The following is a 15,476-nucleotide window of genomic DNA, read 5'->3' as shown; positions in this document are numbered from 1 at the left end:
TCCTCTCTCAAACACAGGAGGATCAGAAATTGTACCAAAAGATTTTGTTTTGAATTCAATGTTCCAGAAAAGCTAGATAAAGAAAAACTGGTTCCATGGGACAAAAATTTACCTTCCAAACCAAATGTGATACATTTCAGATCCTTAGAAACCCACAACAACCATTTTCAGTGTTCTGCCAGCTGCTGCCAAAACTCTTATAGGACCCTTCAAGCTCCTGTCTCAGTTGTTCTTCCACTACCTGCCGCCTCTGCTTGGCACCATGATTCCCAAAACTGTCACACTGCCATTGGGTGTTCAAATTATTCCCCACACTAAGGTGGGACAGGATGGTTCCTCTTCCCAATACTAATCAAAATCCCAATACCATGCATATAGCTAGTTAATACTACTTATTTAAAACTTAAGAACTCCACCAAATAGATTAATAAGTATTTATTGAATGCCTACCTACAACAAAACAGTAGCATGGTTTTATATCAAAAAAGAATCTCTTCCTGGCCTAAAATGTTAGGACATCTTCCTTTCTCTATTTCAAACAAGTATTATGGCTTCCTCATACACATTCTAAGAAATTCGTGCCACCTGGTGTCCAAATTTGACACTACAATTAATAGGAAACTCTCAACCTCAATTTGGTATAGACTAAGGAAAGGGTATTTAAAAATTCATTTGGGCTAAGAAGGATTATAAGAAAAGATTATTAATATAAATGAATCTTAAATGAAGGCTAGTAAATGAAAACTGATAGAATATGGGAAAGATATTTTAGGGTATTCTTCCATCCCCTACAAGTTGAGGAAAAACTAAAATACTGAAATACTACATCCACAAACCATTTATTCCACCACCACCCCAGTCAGTATTTTAACCAAAATTGGCCACACTTGTCGTCCAAAAAGCGTGGCAAAATAGAAAGGGTCCAGATTGACAATACAAAGAACTGAAAAAAGTAAAACACAAACTAAGAATTTTAAGACCGCTTTTTATTTATATGGTACCTTTTCATTTTCCATAGTCCCTGCACTTCAAGAGCTTTTTCTTAATGAAATAATAGAAAGAATGGTATCCCATCAACTATAATGACTAACTTGAAGCAAAACTTACTGATTCTTGACTTAACAGGGATTCTTTAGAGTCTTGGGCAAAGATTAAGGTCAACTATGAGAACAACTGAGGGAATGTAAAGCACATTGTAAGGCAAGGAAAAAAGCAGGAGTCATTCCTGATTCCTCCCTGTCCCTCTCTACATGCAATCATCAAGCCCAGTGGATTAATAAACTAAATATCTCTTTACTACCCCCATTCCAGATGAAGTCACCACCACCTTTTCCTAGGCCAGGGATCAGCAAACTACAATCATTCTGGCCAAATCTAGCCTGTTACCTCTTTTTGTAAATAAATTTTTTGGAACACAATCACGTCCATTCATTTACATACCGTCTTTAGCTGTTTTCATGCTACAGCTATCTAGCCTACAAAGCCTAAAATATTTAATATCTGACTCTTTACAGAAAAAAGTTTGTCAAATCTGGCCCAAATAGGCTATTAAATAATCTTCTAATCAGTCTCCCTACCACTCATTCAATTCATTCTCCAACTACAGCCTGAGTGAAAGTTTTAAAAACACAAATCTGATTATTCATTCTTCTGCAAAGATACACTCAAACTCTTTAAGGTAACTTCAAACTTTTCCAACACCGTATCTTGTCACTATCCAACCCAACCTGTATGTTCCAGCTATTCCATTTTAATCTCTTCACATTCACCTTGCACTACTCTTTGGACTTTCACCATGTACTATTTCCCCCAACTAAGACACTCTACACCTTTCTCCTAGTTAACTCCAGGTGTCTGCTCAGGTTCTCCATGTAAATGTTATTTTCTCTAGGAAGTCATTCCTAACCCCTTGGGCTGGGATTAGGTGGTCCTGAACTTCTTCCATCACATTATTAAACTGTAATGCATAATTCATTGTCAGGCCAAATTGAGAGCCATATGAGGACAGATATAGGCTCTGTGATGTTAACTATGCCCTTACAACAAGCAGAGACTAGTATGTACAAAGCACTGATATATTTTTGTTCAAATAAATTTATTCTTCGCATCATGTTCTGAGAATCCAAAGAACTTTTTCTCAGTGATTTACCAGAAATAATCAGGTAGATTTAACCAATGAATTTAAATAAGTCCTGCATAACCATGGCAGAATAAATCAATAGCAAAATCTGAAAACCTACAAAACTTACAAAAAAAATTCTGAGTACAACACGTGCTTTTCAGTTTATTACCAGAGAAAACTTTGATCTTCAGAACTTACCATTCTAGACCATATTTAACGAAAACAACAAAAATAAGAAACTAAGAAGGATATTACCTGTTCTTCCCTCTCCTTTTCTTTGGTCTTACTTCTGTAGATTCTAGCAGAGGTGGCATCCTGGGATGGAATGACAGAGATCTGATGCAGTGGCATGCTCATCCCAGCCTCCTGTCTGGTCGTCTTCTTTACAGAAGAGAGTCTCCAGTGGTAGAGTCATTTTGGGCCATCGACTTAAAGCTGAGTGAGAGAAGACAAGACATAACTTAGCTAAAACACTCTTCAAATTTCCAACAGTGAAATTAGCATTTTATATTTATATTTAAAGAAGTTACAATGTCTGACATAACTACTTTGTTTTCAAAAATGATAGAAGGTGAATGTCTGTAGGAATCATAACATTTTTCTCATGTAATAAGATGGGAGCACCTGAAAGAGGCTGGTGGATCAGGTATCTGCATAATCAAATATTAATTTTCCATTGGCTACTTAGATTGTAAATACAGCAGTGTCGTCCTTTGTTCTAAGAATATTTTTGAAGTTAAAATTTTTTCACTTGAAAAAGCACTCATCGTTATATAAGTAGCAATCTTTCCTTAAAACTGCAGCCCTTGAATCCATATAATAGTAAGATTAAAGGTTAAGACATCTATGATCCATGGATAACCTTCCAAAAGTCTAGACTCTCTAGATTGGTTTTTGGCGAGCTTTTCCTGTAAAGGGACAGATAATAAATATTTTAGGCATCATGGGCCAGATTTGTTACTACTATTCAATTCTGTCCTTGTAGCATGAAAGCAGCCATAGCAAGTGTGTAAATGAATGAAAATGGTTATGTTTCAATGAAACTTTACTTATAAAAATAGGTGGCAGGCTAGATCTGACCCATGGACATGTAGTTTGCTAAGCCTTACTCTAAAGGATTTTTCAGGGAAAATGAGAGTCACCATGGACATTCCTGGGATCACGAAAAGGCTGCCTATATGTAAAATAATAGTGTCTGAAAAATATTCGAGGATTCTAGGAACTGCTTTTTTCCTGGTTTTCCTCCTACATTCATTCCTCCAAAGTGCCTAGTAATTGAATTGTGTGCTCTCTGTCTCTCCACCCCCACTGAAATCTATCAAATTCTGTATTCAAAACCCATGAAATATAAATTATCCAAATTATCCATAATGTTTAAAGGAATCATGTTCATGTTGTTTGAATTTTGAATTTTAACAATGCATAGAAGCCTTAAACCAAAAAAAGTAAATCTCTAATTTGGAGTTTTCATTCATTAACTATGTATTGAGGGTGGGGTGGGAATGGAAAGCAGGAAGGATAAGCAATAGGGCTTGACAACCTTAAGGTCACAGGTGATGAGTAGCCATTTATTCCACTTCTTCCAAAACTCTGCTGTGGACCATAGGTAGGTGTTTTTAGAGGTTGGTCTCACCTCTGAGAGTGTTACCAACCCAGCTGAAGAACTAAAAGACTTACAAAATAGGTTTCCCTCCAAGACTATGATCAACAAGCGACAGGAAGGAACAGGAAACTAGAAAGTATCAACAAATGAGAAAATGAGCTAAATGAATATTCTAGATGAGGCTCAGAGTAGCTAGCAGCACGGACACACCGAAAGAGCAGGAAGATGAGGCTGTGAACATTTTGCTGCTCAACCAAGCCTCGCTTGGCATTAGGAGACTTCAGACTGCAGTGGCTAAACACCAAAAAAAAAAAAAAAAAAATTAAAAGTTGGCAAATTCAGGTCAAGATGTCACAGTAGGAAAATGCTGTGCTTGCCTCTTCCGACCACCACATCAAAATTACAACTAAATTATAGAACAACCCCTCATGAAAACCACCTGAAGACTAGATAAATGTAAAGAAAAACACTTCAAAACTGGTAGGAGGGATCAAGACACAAAAAGTGCTGGTCCCACACCCGTGTGTGGTGATTAAGAATGAAGAGGGATATCTCAGCTGTGGAGGTACACCCTGAGAATTGAGGAGTTCCAGACCCACACCAGGCAGCCCAACCTGAACCATCAGTGCCAGAAAGAGAAGTCCTAACAACAACTAGCTGTGAAACTCAGCTCAGAGTCCATCCACCAGGTGAGGTAGAAGGCTGCTGAGTCCCACGTGTTCCTCTGAAAGGGCCTGAGCACGAACATCCTCGCTGATAGATGCACTCACTCTGAACTCCAATTTTCAAAAAGTGCCAGGAACATACATGGAGGAACTGAGCTGTCCGGCTTCAGGGCGAGGACTAAAGGAGCAGCTCTCTCTGCCATTTCGTTACTTTCTTGAGCCCTCCACCTACAGAGCTGGCAGGTGGGCACCATTGTTCCTTTGCTGAGCCTTCCTTCAACTCAGCCTTCAGGTGTAGATGGGTGCCAAATCTGAGTCTCCATCAAACTCACCCTACCTTGGTGATTCCCTGAGAACATGCCCCACACAATTCCTACACAGGCTGGAATCTTTTTCAGAGGATGAATAAGAGACTGTAGTACCCAAAGTCTTATAACAAAAAACACTAGTCGTTTGCTCTACTCTTCCACAACTAGCCTGGGCTTATGCTATGGACTTCCCTAAAATTTCTGAGAGGTCCACAAACCCCAAATAAGCAGTGGCTGGCCTCAAGGTATCCTGTCCTTCTTGCTGAGCAGCCCAATGGTACTAATGGCAGCCAGCCTCAGGTCACAGCATAGCCTCTCCCAGGCACCACCAAGCAGGCAACTACCAACCACAGATCACTTTATATCTCCTACCAGGAGTCCCCAGGCTGGTAACAGGCAGCAACTAACCTGGGCCTGCATTGGAGCCCTTCCCAAGAGGCTCCAGAACCAACACTCTAGAAGACCAGCCTCAGACCGTACCAGAACGCCAACCAATTAGCTTCACAAATAACACATCTAAAGAGTAAACTCAGCAGGTACCAGAGCTCCACTATAGCGAATCACACTCCCTGGGGTCAGACCTCACACAACAGCTGTAGTCATGGCTAGTCCTCAGCCAGGCAGCTGCAACTAAAGGGTCAATTCCATCCACTGACATGTCAACAGCAATCAAGGCTCAACTACAACAGGAAGGTACACACAACCCACACAAGGGACACCCCTGGAGTACCCGGCTTAGGTAACCAGGGAGTCTGCACCACTGGACCCCACAGGACACCTACTACATAAAACCAACCAAACAAGACTGGGAGATGTAGCAGATCTACCTTATATGTAGAAACTAACACAGGGAGGCAACCAAATGGGGAGACAATGAAACATGTCCCAAAAGAAAGAAGAGAACAAAACTCCAAGGAAAAAAATAAACAAAATGGAGACAAGCAATCTAACTTATACAGAGTTCATAAAACTGGTGATAAAAGTAATGAACTTCAAAGAAAATTAGATGAACTCAGGGAGAACTTCAACAAGTAAACATAAAAAAAGGATACAGAAACAATAAAAAATCATCTGTCAGAAATGAAAAATACAAAACTAAAATGAAGAATACTTAAGATGGAATAGCAGAGTAGATGAAGCAGAGAATCAAATCAGTGATTTGGAAGACAAGGCAGCAGAAAACAACCAATCAGAAAAGCAAATAATAATGATAATAATAACTTAAAACATGAGAGTGGTTTAAGGGACCCTTGGGATAACATCAAGTATAACAACATTTGCATCATAAGAGTACAAGAAGAAAAGAGAGAGCAAGCAATTGAAAGCCTATTTGAAGAAATAATGACGGAAAACTTCCCTAATCTGGTGAAGGAAAAAGACATACAAGTCCCGGAAGTGCAGACAGTCCTAAACAAGATGAACCCAAACAGGCCCACATCAAGACACATCATAAGTAAAATGGCAAAGGCTAAAAACAAAGAGAATCTTAAAAGCATCAAGGGAAAGGCAGTTAATTATGTAAAAGAGAATTCCCATAAAACTGTCAGCTGATTTCTCAAGGGACACTTTACAGACCAGAAGGGATTGGCACCAAATATTCAAAGTGATAAAAAGCAAAGACCTACAACCAAGACTATTCTACACAGCAAGGGTATCATTTAGAATCCAAAGAGGGATAGAGAACTTCACAAAAAAGAAAAACCTAAATGCGTTCATTACCACCAAACCAGTATTACAAGAAATGTTAAAGGGAATTCTTTAAGAAGGGGGGGAAAAAAAGATTATAAAATGTAAATAATAAAATGACAATTACTACATACCTATCAATAATCACTTTAAATTTAAATGAATTGAATGTTATAATTAAAAGACATAGATTGGTTAAAAGGATAAGAAAACAAGACCCATACATATGCTGCCTACCAGAGACCCACTTTATATCGAAAGACACACAAAGATCGAAAGTAAAGGGATGGAAAAAGATATTTAATGCAAATGGAAACAAAAAAAAAAAGCTGGGGTAGCAATACTTATATTAGACAAAATAAACTTTAAAACGAAGGCTATAACAAGAGAAAAAGGACATTTCATAATGATAAAGGGATCAATCCAAAAAGAGGAAATAACCTTTGTAAACATTTACACGCCTAACGTAGATGTACTAAATTTATAAAGCAAATGTTGATAGACATAAAGGGAGAGATCGACAGCAATACAATAATTATAGGGGACTTTAACTCCTCATTTCCATCAATGGACAGATCTTATCAACAAGGAAAACTGCGGTCTTAAATGACACATTAGACCAGATGGATTCAACTGATATCTTTAGAGCATTTTACCTTGAAGCAGTATAATATACATTATTTTCAAGCATGCATGAAACATTTACCAGGATAGACAAAATGTTAGGTCACAAAGCGAATCTCAACAAATTTAAGACTGAAATCATACCAATCACTTCTCAAATCACAATGGTATGAAATTAGAAACAATTACAATAAAATTGAAAAACACACAAACACATGGAGGCTAAATAACATGCTACCAACTAATAAGTGGGTTAACAATGAAATCAAGAAGAAATCAAAAGATACCTTGAGAAAAATGAAAGTAAAAACAAAATGACCCAAAAATCTATGGGACATAGTCAAAGCAGTCCTAAGAGAGAAATTCATAGCAATACAGGCCTACCTCAAGAAACAAACAAAAAAAACCTCTCAAATAAACAATCTCACTTTACAACTAAAGGAACTAGAAAAGGAAGAACAAAGCCCAAAGTGAGTAGAAGGAAATGATAATAAAGATCACAGCCTTAATAAATTAAACAAAATAGAGTCTAAAAAAACAAAATAAAATCAATGAAACCAAGAGCTGGTTTTTTGAAAAGACACACAAACTTAAATCTTTAACCAAACACATCACACACACACAAAAAGACCCAAATAAAATCAGAAATGAAAGAAGTTACAACTGATACCATATAAATACAAAGTTTTATAAAAAAGTACTATAAATAATTATATGCTAACAAATTATCCATTTTGGAAGAAATGGATACACTTCTAAAAATATACAATCTTCCAAGACTGAGTCAAGAATAAACTGAAAACCTGAACAGACTGATAACTACTAACGAAGTTGAAACAGTAATCAAAAAACTCCCAACAAACAAAAGTCCTGAACCAGGTAGGCTCAGGACTTTTTACCAAACATTCAAAGACAAATTAACACCCAATTCTTCTCAAACTAGTCCAAAAATTCAAGGAGAGAGAAGGTTCTCGAGCTAATTTTACGAGGCCAGCATTACCCTGATTCCAAAACCAGACAAAGACATTACAAAAAAAGAAAATTACAGGCCAACATCACCGATAAACATAGATGCAAATATCTTCAACAAAATATTAGCCAACCGATTCAGCAATACATTAAAAAGATCAGACCAAGAAGTTTAAAAATATTATAACAAGAGGTATAAAAAGCTCAAGACCATGATCTAGTGGGATTTATTCCTGGGATATGAAGTTGGTTCAATATCCACAAATCAATCAATGTGATAGACCATGCAAATAAAATGAAGGGTAAAAATCATACGATCATATCGATAGATATAGAAAGAAGCATCTGACAAAATCCAGCATCCATTTATGATAAAAATTCTCAGCAAAGTGGAAACACAGGGAACATACCTCAGGTTGATAAAAGCTATATATGACAAACCCATAGCTAACATCATACTTAACAGTGAAAAGCTAAAAGTGTTTTCCTAAGATCAGGAAAAAGACAAGGATGTCCATTTTCACCACTTCTATTCAACATAGTGTTGGAAATCCTAGCCACAGTAGACAAGAAAAAGAAATAAAATGCCACAGCAATCAGACAAGAAAAAGAAATAAAAAGCATCTAAATTGGAAAAGAAGTAAAACTATAGATGACATGATACTATAGAGAGAACTCTAGAATCCACCTCCCAAAAAAACTATTAGAAATAATACAGTAAAGTAGAATACAAAATTAATATTCAGAAATCTGTTGTATTTTTATACACCAATAATGAACTATCAGAAAGAGAAATTAAGAAAACCCCATTACAATTACAAAAAAATACAATACCTAGGAATAAATTTAACCAAGGAGTTAAAAGAACTGTACTTGAAAAGTTATAAGACATTGAAGAAAGAAACTGAAGGAAAAAAAAAAAAAAAAACAAATAATGGAAGCATATACGATGCTCATGGATAGGAAGAATTAACATTGTTAAAATGTCCATACTACCCAAAGTAATCTATAGATTCATCAAAATACCAATGGCATTTACCACAGTACTAGAACAAATAATTCTAAAATCTATATGGAACCACAAAAGGCTCAAATGGCCAAAGCAATCTTGAGATGGAGCAATAAAGTTGGAGGTATCATACTACCCAATATGAAACTATACTTTAAGGCTGTAATAATCAAAACAGCATGATACTGGTATAAAAACAGATACAGATCAATGGAACAGAATAGAAAGCCTGAAATAAATCCACGCCTCTATGATCAATCAAAGGAGGCAAGAATATACAATGGATTGAAGACAGTCTCTTGAATAAATGTTGGGAAAGTTGGACAGATACATGCAAAAAAAATGAAACTGAGCCACTTTCTAACATCACATACAAGTATAATTCAAAATGGATTACAGACTTAAATGTAAGAACCAAAACCATAAAACTCCTAGAAGATAATATAGGCAGTAAACTCTCTGATGTTGACTTTAATAGTATATTTTTTGCATATGCCTCCTTGAGCAAGAGAAACAAACAAAAAATAAACAAACAGGATATCAAACTAAAAAATTTCTGCACAGCAAAGGAAATCATCAATAAAACAAAAACACAACCTACTGAATGGAGAAGATATTCTCCAGTGATACATCTGATAAGTGGTTAACATCCAAAATATATAAGGAATTCATACAACTTAACACTAAAAGATAAACAATCCAATTGAAAAATGGACAGTGGACCTAAATACACATTTCTCCAAAGAGGACATACAGATGGCCAACAGACATATGAAAAGATGTTCAACATCAATAATTATCAGAAAAATGAAAATTAAAACCACAATGAGATATCACCTCAAACCTGTTGGAGTAGCTATCATCAATAAAACAACAAACAAGAAGTATTAATATGAATGTGGAGAAAAAGGAACCCTTATGCACTGTCAGTGGGATTGCAAATTAGTGCAGCCACTATAGAAAACAGCATGGAAGCTCCTCAAAAAATTAAAAATAGAACTACAATAGGAGCCAGCAATCCCACTTCTGGGTATCTGAAGAAATCCAAAACACTAATTTGAAAATATGTATGCATCCCTATGTTCAATGCATCATTATTTATAATAGCCAAGATATGAAAGCAACCTAACCGTCCTTCAATAGACAACGGGGTAAAGAAGATGTGGTACATATATACAACGGAATAGTACTTAGCCTGAAAAAAGAATGAAATCTTAGCGTTAATGACAATATTGATGGACCTAGTGAGTATTATGTTAAGAGAAGCAAGACAGAATGAATGACATATACATATGATTTCGCAAATATGAGGAATCTAAAAAGCAAAATAAATGAAAAAACAAAAGAGGAGAAAGTCACAGATACAGAGAATAAACTAATGATTACCAGGTGAGAGGGGAGTTGGGGGCTTTTGAAAGTAAGTTATGTAAATGGCTAACCACTACACTGTACATCTGAAACCAATGTAATATTGAATGTCAACTATAATCAAACATATTTTTTAAATAAAAGAATATTCTTTTGTATGTCTTCTTGGGAGAAGTGTCTGTTCGGGTCCTCTGCCCGTTTTTTTGATTGATTGTTTTTCTGTTGTTGAGTTGTATGAGTTCTTTATATACTTTGGATATTAGCCCCTTATATGAAAATATGCTCAACTTCACCAGCTATTAGTGAAATGCAAATCAAAACCAAAATGAGATACTACCTCGCACCTATAAGAATCTATTATCAAATGTCTATTATCAAAAAGACAAAAAATAACAAGTATTGGTAGAGATGTGGAGAAAAGGGATCCCTTGGTGAGAATGTATTTTGATACAGCCACTATGAAAAACAGTATGGAGGTTTACTTAAAAAATTAAGACTAGAATGACCATATGACCCAGAAATCCCTCTTCTGGGTATCTATCCAAAATCTTTGAAAACATTTACCCATAAAAACGTATACACCCCAATGTTCACTGCAGCACTGTTCACGGTGGCCAAGATGTGGAAACAACTGGAGTGCCCTTCGATAGATGATTGGATAAAGTCGTAGTACATAGATACAATAGAATGTTATTCAGCCATAAGAAAAGATGAAATATTGCCATTTGCGACAAGATGGATGGATTTTGAGATTATTATGCTAAGTGATATGTTGGACAGAAAAAGTTGAGAACCATATGGTTTCACTTGTATGGGGGATATAAAACTGAAAGCAATAACAAGACAAACAAACAAAAACTCAGACACAGACGACAGTTGAGTGGTTACCAGGAGAAAGGAGGAAGAAGGTAGATAAGGATAAAGGGATTCAAAAACATGATGACAGAAGGAAATTTAACTTTGGGTGGTGAACACAGTGTAATATACATACGTACTATTGACTTGTACACTTGAAAATTATAATTTTATTAACTAGTGTCACCCCAATACATTTTTTATTAAAAAAAAAGAATATTCTGTTTTTCAAAGTCTAGTTTTATAGAGTAAGTGGCCACAGATAACCAACAAAACAGAAAACAGAGGTGATGTTAGTGTCTAGATAGTATAAGAAATAAAATGTTTGTGTTTGGATATTACACATCACCTACTTTATTTCAAACCTTTGATGAAGAATGACACAAGATGGAGCACTGTGCCCAACAAATGGTCTGAATATATAGGATCACATTACACAAGACAAGTGGCATATATTTACTGCTGAGTGTCTTATACTCTCTGGGATCACAACAGTCAGTGTGAAGAAGTTTTTCATCACTGATGCATTAAACTCCCGTTCACAAATGACAAAATCCATATGCCCTCTTGTAATACTTAGTCAAACTAACCATGCCCAGAGCCTCGCCACATATCATGGCAATAGCTGCCTTTGGTGCTTCCTGCATAATCATCATTACTACATGTCTATGACAAGCCCGGGGAGGACTATTTATGCCAGAAAAACACAAATGTGCAAGTGTTTTGAATTTTCTGCAGTTCTGAAAGACCTCCCACCTTACAGCCATTTAAGCTACTTTTTTGATAGGCACCCTGATCTCCAAGTAATAGACCTGAAAGTTTGCCTCAAGCAATCCGTCTCCTAAGCCATACACATTTAGAATAAAAATGATAATTTTAAAAACCAAACTAAAAATACCTTTTATGTGGAGGTTCATATGAAAAGCATAAAGCAAGTGTTACTCATACAATTTTCTTTGCATACTTTCCAAATATCTGTCTTTTATCAATTCAATTCATCTTAATTAAGAGGAATAGTTAAACCTCTGCACTATGCCTGACAATCCAGGCATGAGAACTTCAATTCCACTAATGCTAATCTGCAAATCACAATACACATCTAATACAAAGATCTATATCAAGAAGAACTGAACTGACAAAGTTGGTTGTTAACATTATGGAAATGGATATCCCATTTTCATGGATCAGAAGACTTACAATTAAGATGGTGATTCTCCCCAAACTGATCTACAGATAAAACAATCCCTATAAAAAAAATCCAGCTGGCTTCTTTGTAGAAATTGGAGAAGCTAATCCTAAAATTCATATGGAAATTCAAGGGACCCAAAATAGCCAAAACAATCTTAAAAAAGAACAAAGTTGGAGAACTCACACTTTCCAATTTCAAAACTTACTACAAAGGAATAATTATCAAGACAGTGCAGTACTAGAATAAGGATAGATACATAGATCAATGGAACAGAATTTAGGATCAAGAAATAAACTATCTGTGGTTAACTGATTTTCAACAAGGTGCCAAGACCATTCAATGGGGGAAAGAATGGTCTTTTCAAGTATGACTATAATTAAAAATGGTACATGTTGGCAAGACTGTGGAGAAACTGAAATCCTCATACACCACTGGTGGTGAGAATGTATGCAGATGCTATGGAGAAGTCTACCTTTTCCTCAAAATATTAAATATAGAGTTACCATATGACCCAGTAATTACACTTCTAGGTATACACACTCACCTGAAGAAATGAAAGTATATGCCCACATGCACACATTTGTTTTTGGCTATGAATATAACTCAAATGTCCATAAAGTGATGAATGAATAAATAATATATATTAATTATACAATGGAATATTATTCAGCAATAAAAAGGACTGATATATGAATACAAGCTACAACATGGATAAACCTTGAAAACATTATATTAAGTGAAAAGACCAAATACTGTGTGATAACACTTGTATGAAATGTCCAGAGTAGGCAAATCTAAATCTAGAGACAAAAAGTAGGTTAGTGGTAGCCAAGGGTTAGGTAGGGATGGCTAAAAGGATTTCTTTTTACAGTAATGAAAATGTTCTAAATTTTATTATGGTGATGGTTGCATAACTTTTATGTATACTAAAAGCCATATAACTGTGCACTTTCAATGAGTGGATTGTAATGGATGTGGATTATATCTCAATAAAGCTGTTTATAAAAAGAATATGGAAATAATATGGATTAAGATAGATAAAATTTTGTTTTTCCTTTGTGCTATCCCTAGGTAATTTACCTGAATGAAATGGAGATGTCCATTGTTATCTTATCACTCTTCCAGTTTTGAGAAAGCTAAGAGTGCAAAATCAGCAACCAGAAACCTAAGTATTGACTCTGTTAAATACGGTGATGTTTGGCAAACTGATAAGTTTCAATGACTGTGTTTCTTCATCTGTAAAACAGAAATAATCTCTATTCAGTTCAAATGGAAGAGTTTTAACATTAGCATACTTTCCTATTTGTCTTTTCAGGCATCTTCGGTGATTCCCCTCATAGCCATATAGTCAGTTTGTCTGTCTTGTCTCTCCAGTATTTTCTGTCTTCCTACATCTTGGTCTGACACCATATTTGTACAACTGAGACCTCAAATCCTTTCTGACATTTATTTAAGACCTCTAGCAACATGGCTATGAGGGGAGGCAAGGCTGACAATACTATCCCTATAAGGGAAGAAGTAGGAAGGCTTGATCCCTAAGATGACCAGCATGGCTTAACAATCAAGCTGTTCTATGCTTCCCAGATGGGCAAGATAAATGAAGAATTCTGCCCATTCCAACAATACTGGGGACAACAAAGAAGCAGTCAGGAGAAGACAAAGATGCCAGTCGCAGCCTTCCTAAGGGACAGTCACCTCAGGTCTGCATGCCTCCCTTGCTCATAGGGTGCCAGGCTCCAGCAGTGCCCTGCTCCTCCCCATTGTTGAGTTGTAAAATCTTAACATCCTAACTGGCACTCATAATAAATAACTTTAAGTCAAGCCTGTCTCTATCAGAAGCATGTCTCATATAGAAAATGAGAAGCCTGTGCACAGCAGCTAGCAGACAAGAAAAGAAAAAAAGCAAGAGTGAGGAGACTCCTGCTCACTGAATGAGTAATATACAGCACTGAATGATGAAGGCCATACTTAAAGCAGTGAATATTAAAGAACAAGACAGATCCTTTGAAAAGGAAGACTGACATTATCTAGTCAGGGGTCTAAACAGTGCCCTGGTTTCTGGCTGTGCATTCAGAAGATTGGGATACAGAGAGGAGCAGGGGATAAAATAGGGCTTGCCATGGGCACACTGAGCTTGACATGCCTGTAGGAAACCCCAAATATGTAAAGAGTGTGCACTGAGATTCACCAGAATGCCATGACACCTGAACACCCAAGAATAGATTCAGTTTTCCAAGGAACACTTGAAGAATCAGTCACTTATGTCATTAGATGCTATAAACAAACAATAAAATCCACTGTTAATACAGAATTTTAAAACTTTTTAGAAAACAGCGATAGAGAATCCCTAACTTAAAAAAACAAAACAAAACAAAACAAAACCCTCTCAATCAAAATTTAATTACACTCATGGCATAACTTAGAGGCATTTAAATTAAACTAAAAGGCAAAATAAGCATGTCATTTTCTTCTACTGTGATAAAACTAAAAATAAAAAGAATTTATAGTACAATGGAAGAGCTAAACTCCAAAGGAATTTTCAAAGAACTAATGGAATCAGTTAAAAACATAAACATTTGTATAAAATCAGTAATGTATTCTAGTGTAAGAAAAAAGTATATAAACTGTGAAACAGAATAAAGGATACCTCATTTAAAACAAAGATGGGAGACCATAAAGGGGAGGCCTCATGCACTACCACTCCACGTCAGTTACAGACCCCAACCGGAACCATTACTTACAGACCTCAACTGGGACCAAGTCCAGCCAATGGAAAACGCTGCACCCTCACTTTCCTCCAATGGGCTTTCGTTCAAAACAACTCCTCCCAATTTCCTCCTTTTTCTATATAAAGTAACAACCCACCCCTTTTCTTGCTGGACTTGCCTGAGGTTTTCCTATAGCTTGCTTGTCCAGAATTGCAATTCTTTGCTATTCCCGAATAAATCCATTTTGTCACTAATATTCCTGTATATCAACAAAACAAAAAGCATAAGATTTAAATGATATAAAAGCTATTTAAGAACTTTCAATGAAAAACATTCAGCGATTTTAGAGTATATTTGAATACTATAAGAT

The 15,476-nt window shown here is 36.0% G+C and overlaps 1 protein-coding gene across 8 annotated transcripts in view; it reads right to left on the bottom strand.

Annotated features, from left to right (window-relative positions):
• MARCH8 (membrane associated ring-CH-type finger 8) overlaps nt 1–15,476 on the bottom strand; it is a 122,563-nt gene that overhangs the window by 76,229 nt on the left and 30,858 nt on the right. For 7 of the 8 annotated variants that reach the window (XM_025050326.1, XM_025050320.1, XM_025050321.1 and 4 more), the window contains exon 2: nt 2,378–2,557. In XM_025050326.1, coding sequence (XP_024906094.1) covers nt 2,378–2,479 — 102 coding nt within the window. In that variant the 5' untranslated portion in view covers nt 2,480–2,557. Of the gene's footprint in view, nt 1–2,377; nt 2,558–13,478; nt 13,635–15,476 lie in introns of all 8 variants that reach the window. The other variant, XM_025050322.1, reaches the window with a different exon arrangement.

The sequence above is a fragment of the Pteropus alecto genome, unplaced genomic scaffold, assembly GCF_000325575.1.
Source record: "Pteropus alecto unplaced genomic scaffold, ASM32557v1 scaffold287, whole genome shotgun sequence".
Classification (NCBI taxonomy): domain Eukaryota; kingdom Metazoa; phylum Chordata; class Mammalia; order Chiroptera; family Pteropodidae; genus Pteropus; species Pteropus alecto.
Note: the sequence above shows the minus strand (reverse complement) of the source record. Positions and strands in the feature narration are given on the sequence as shown.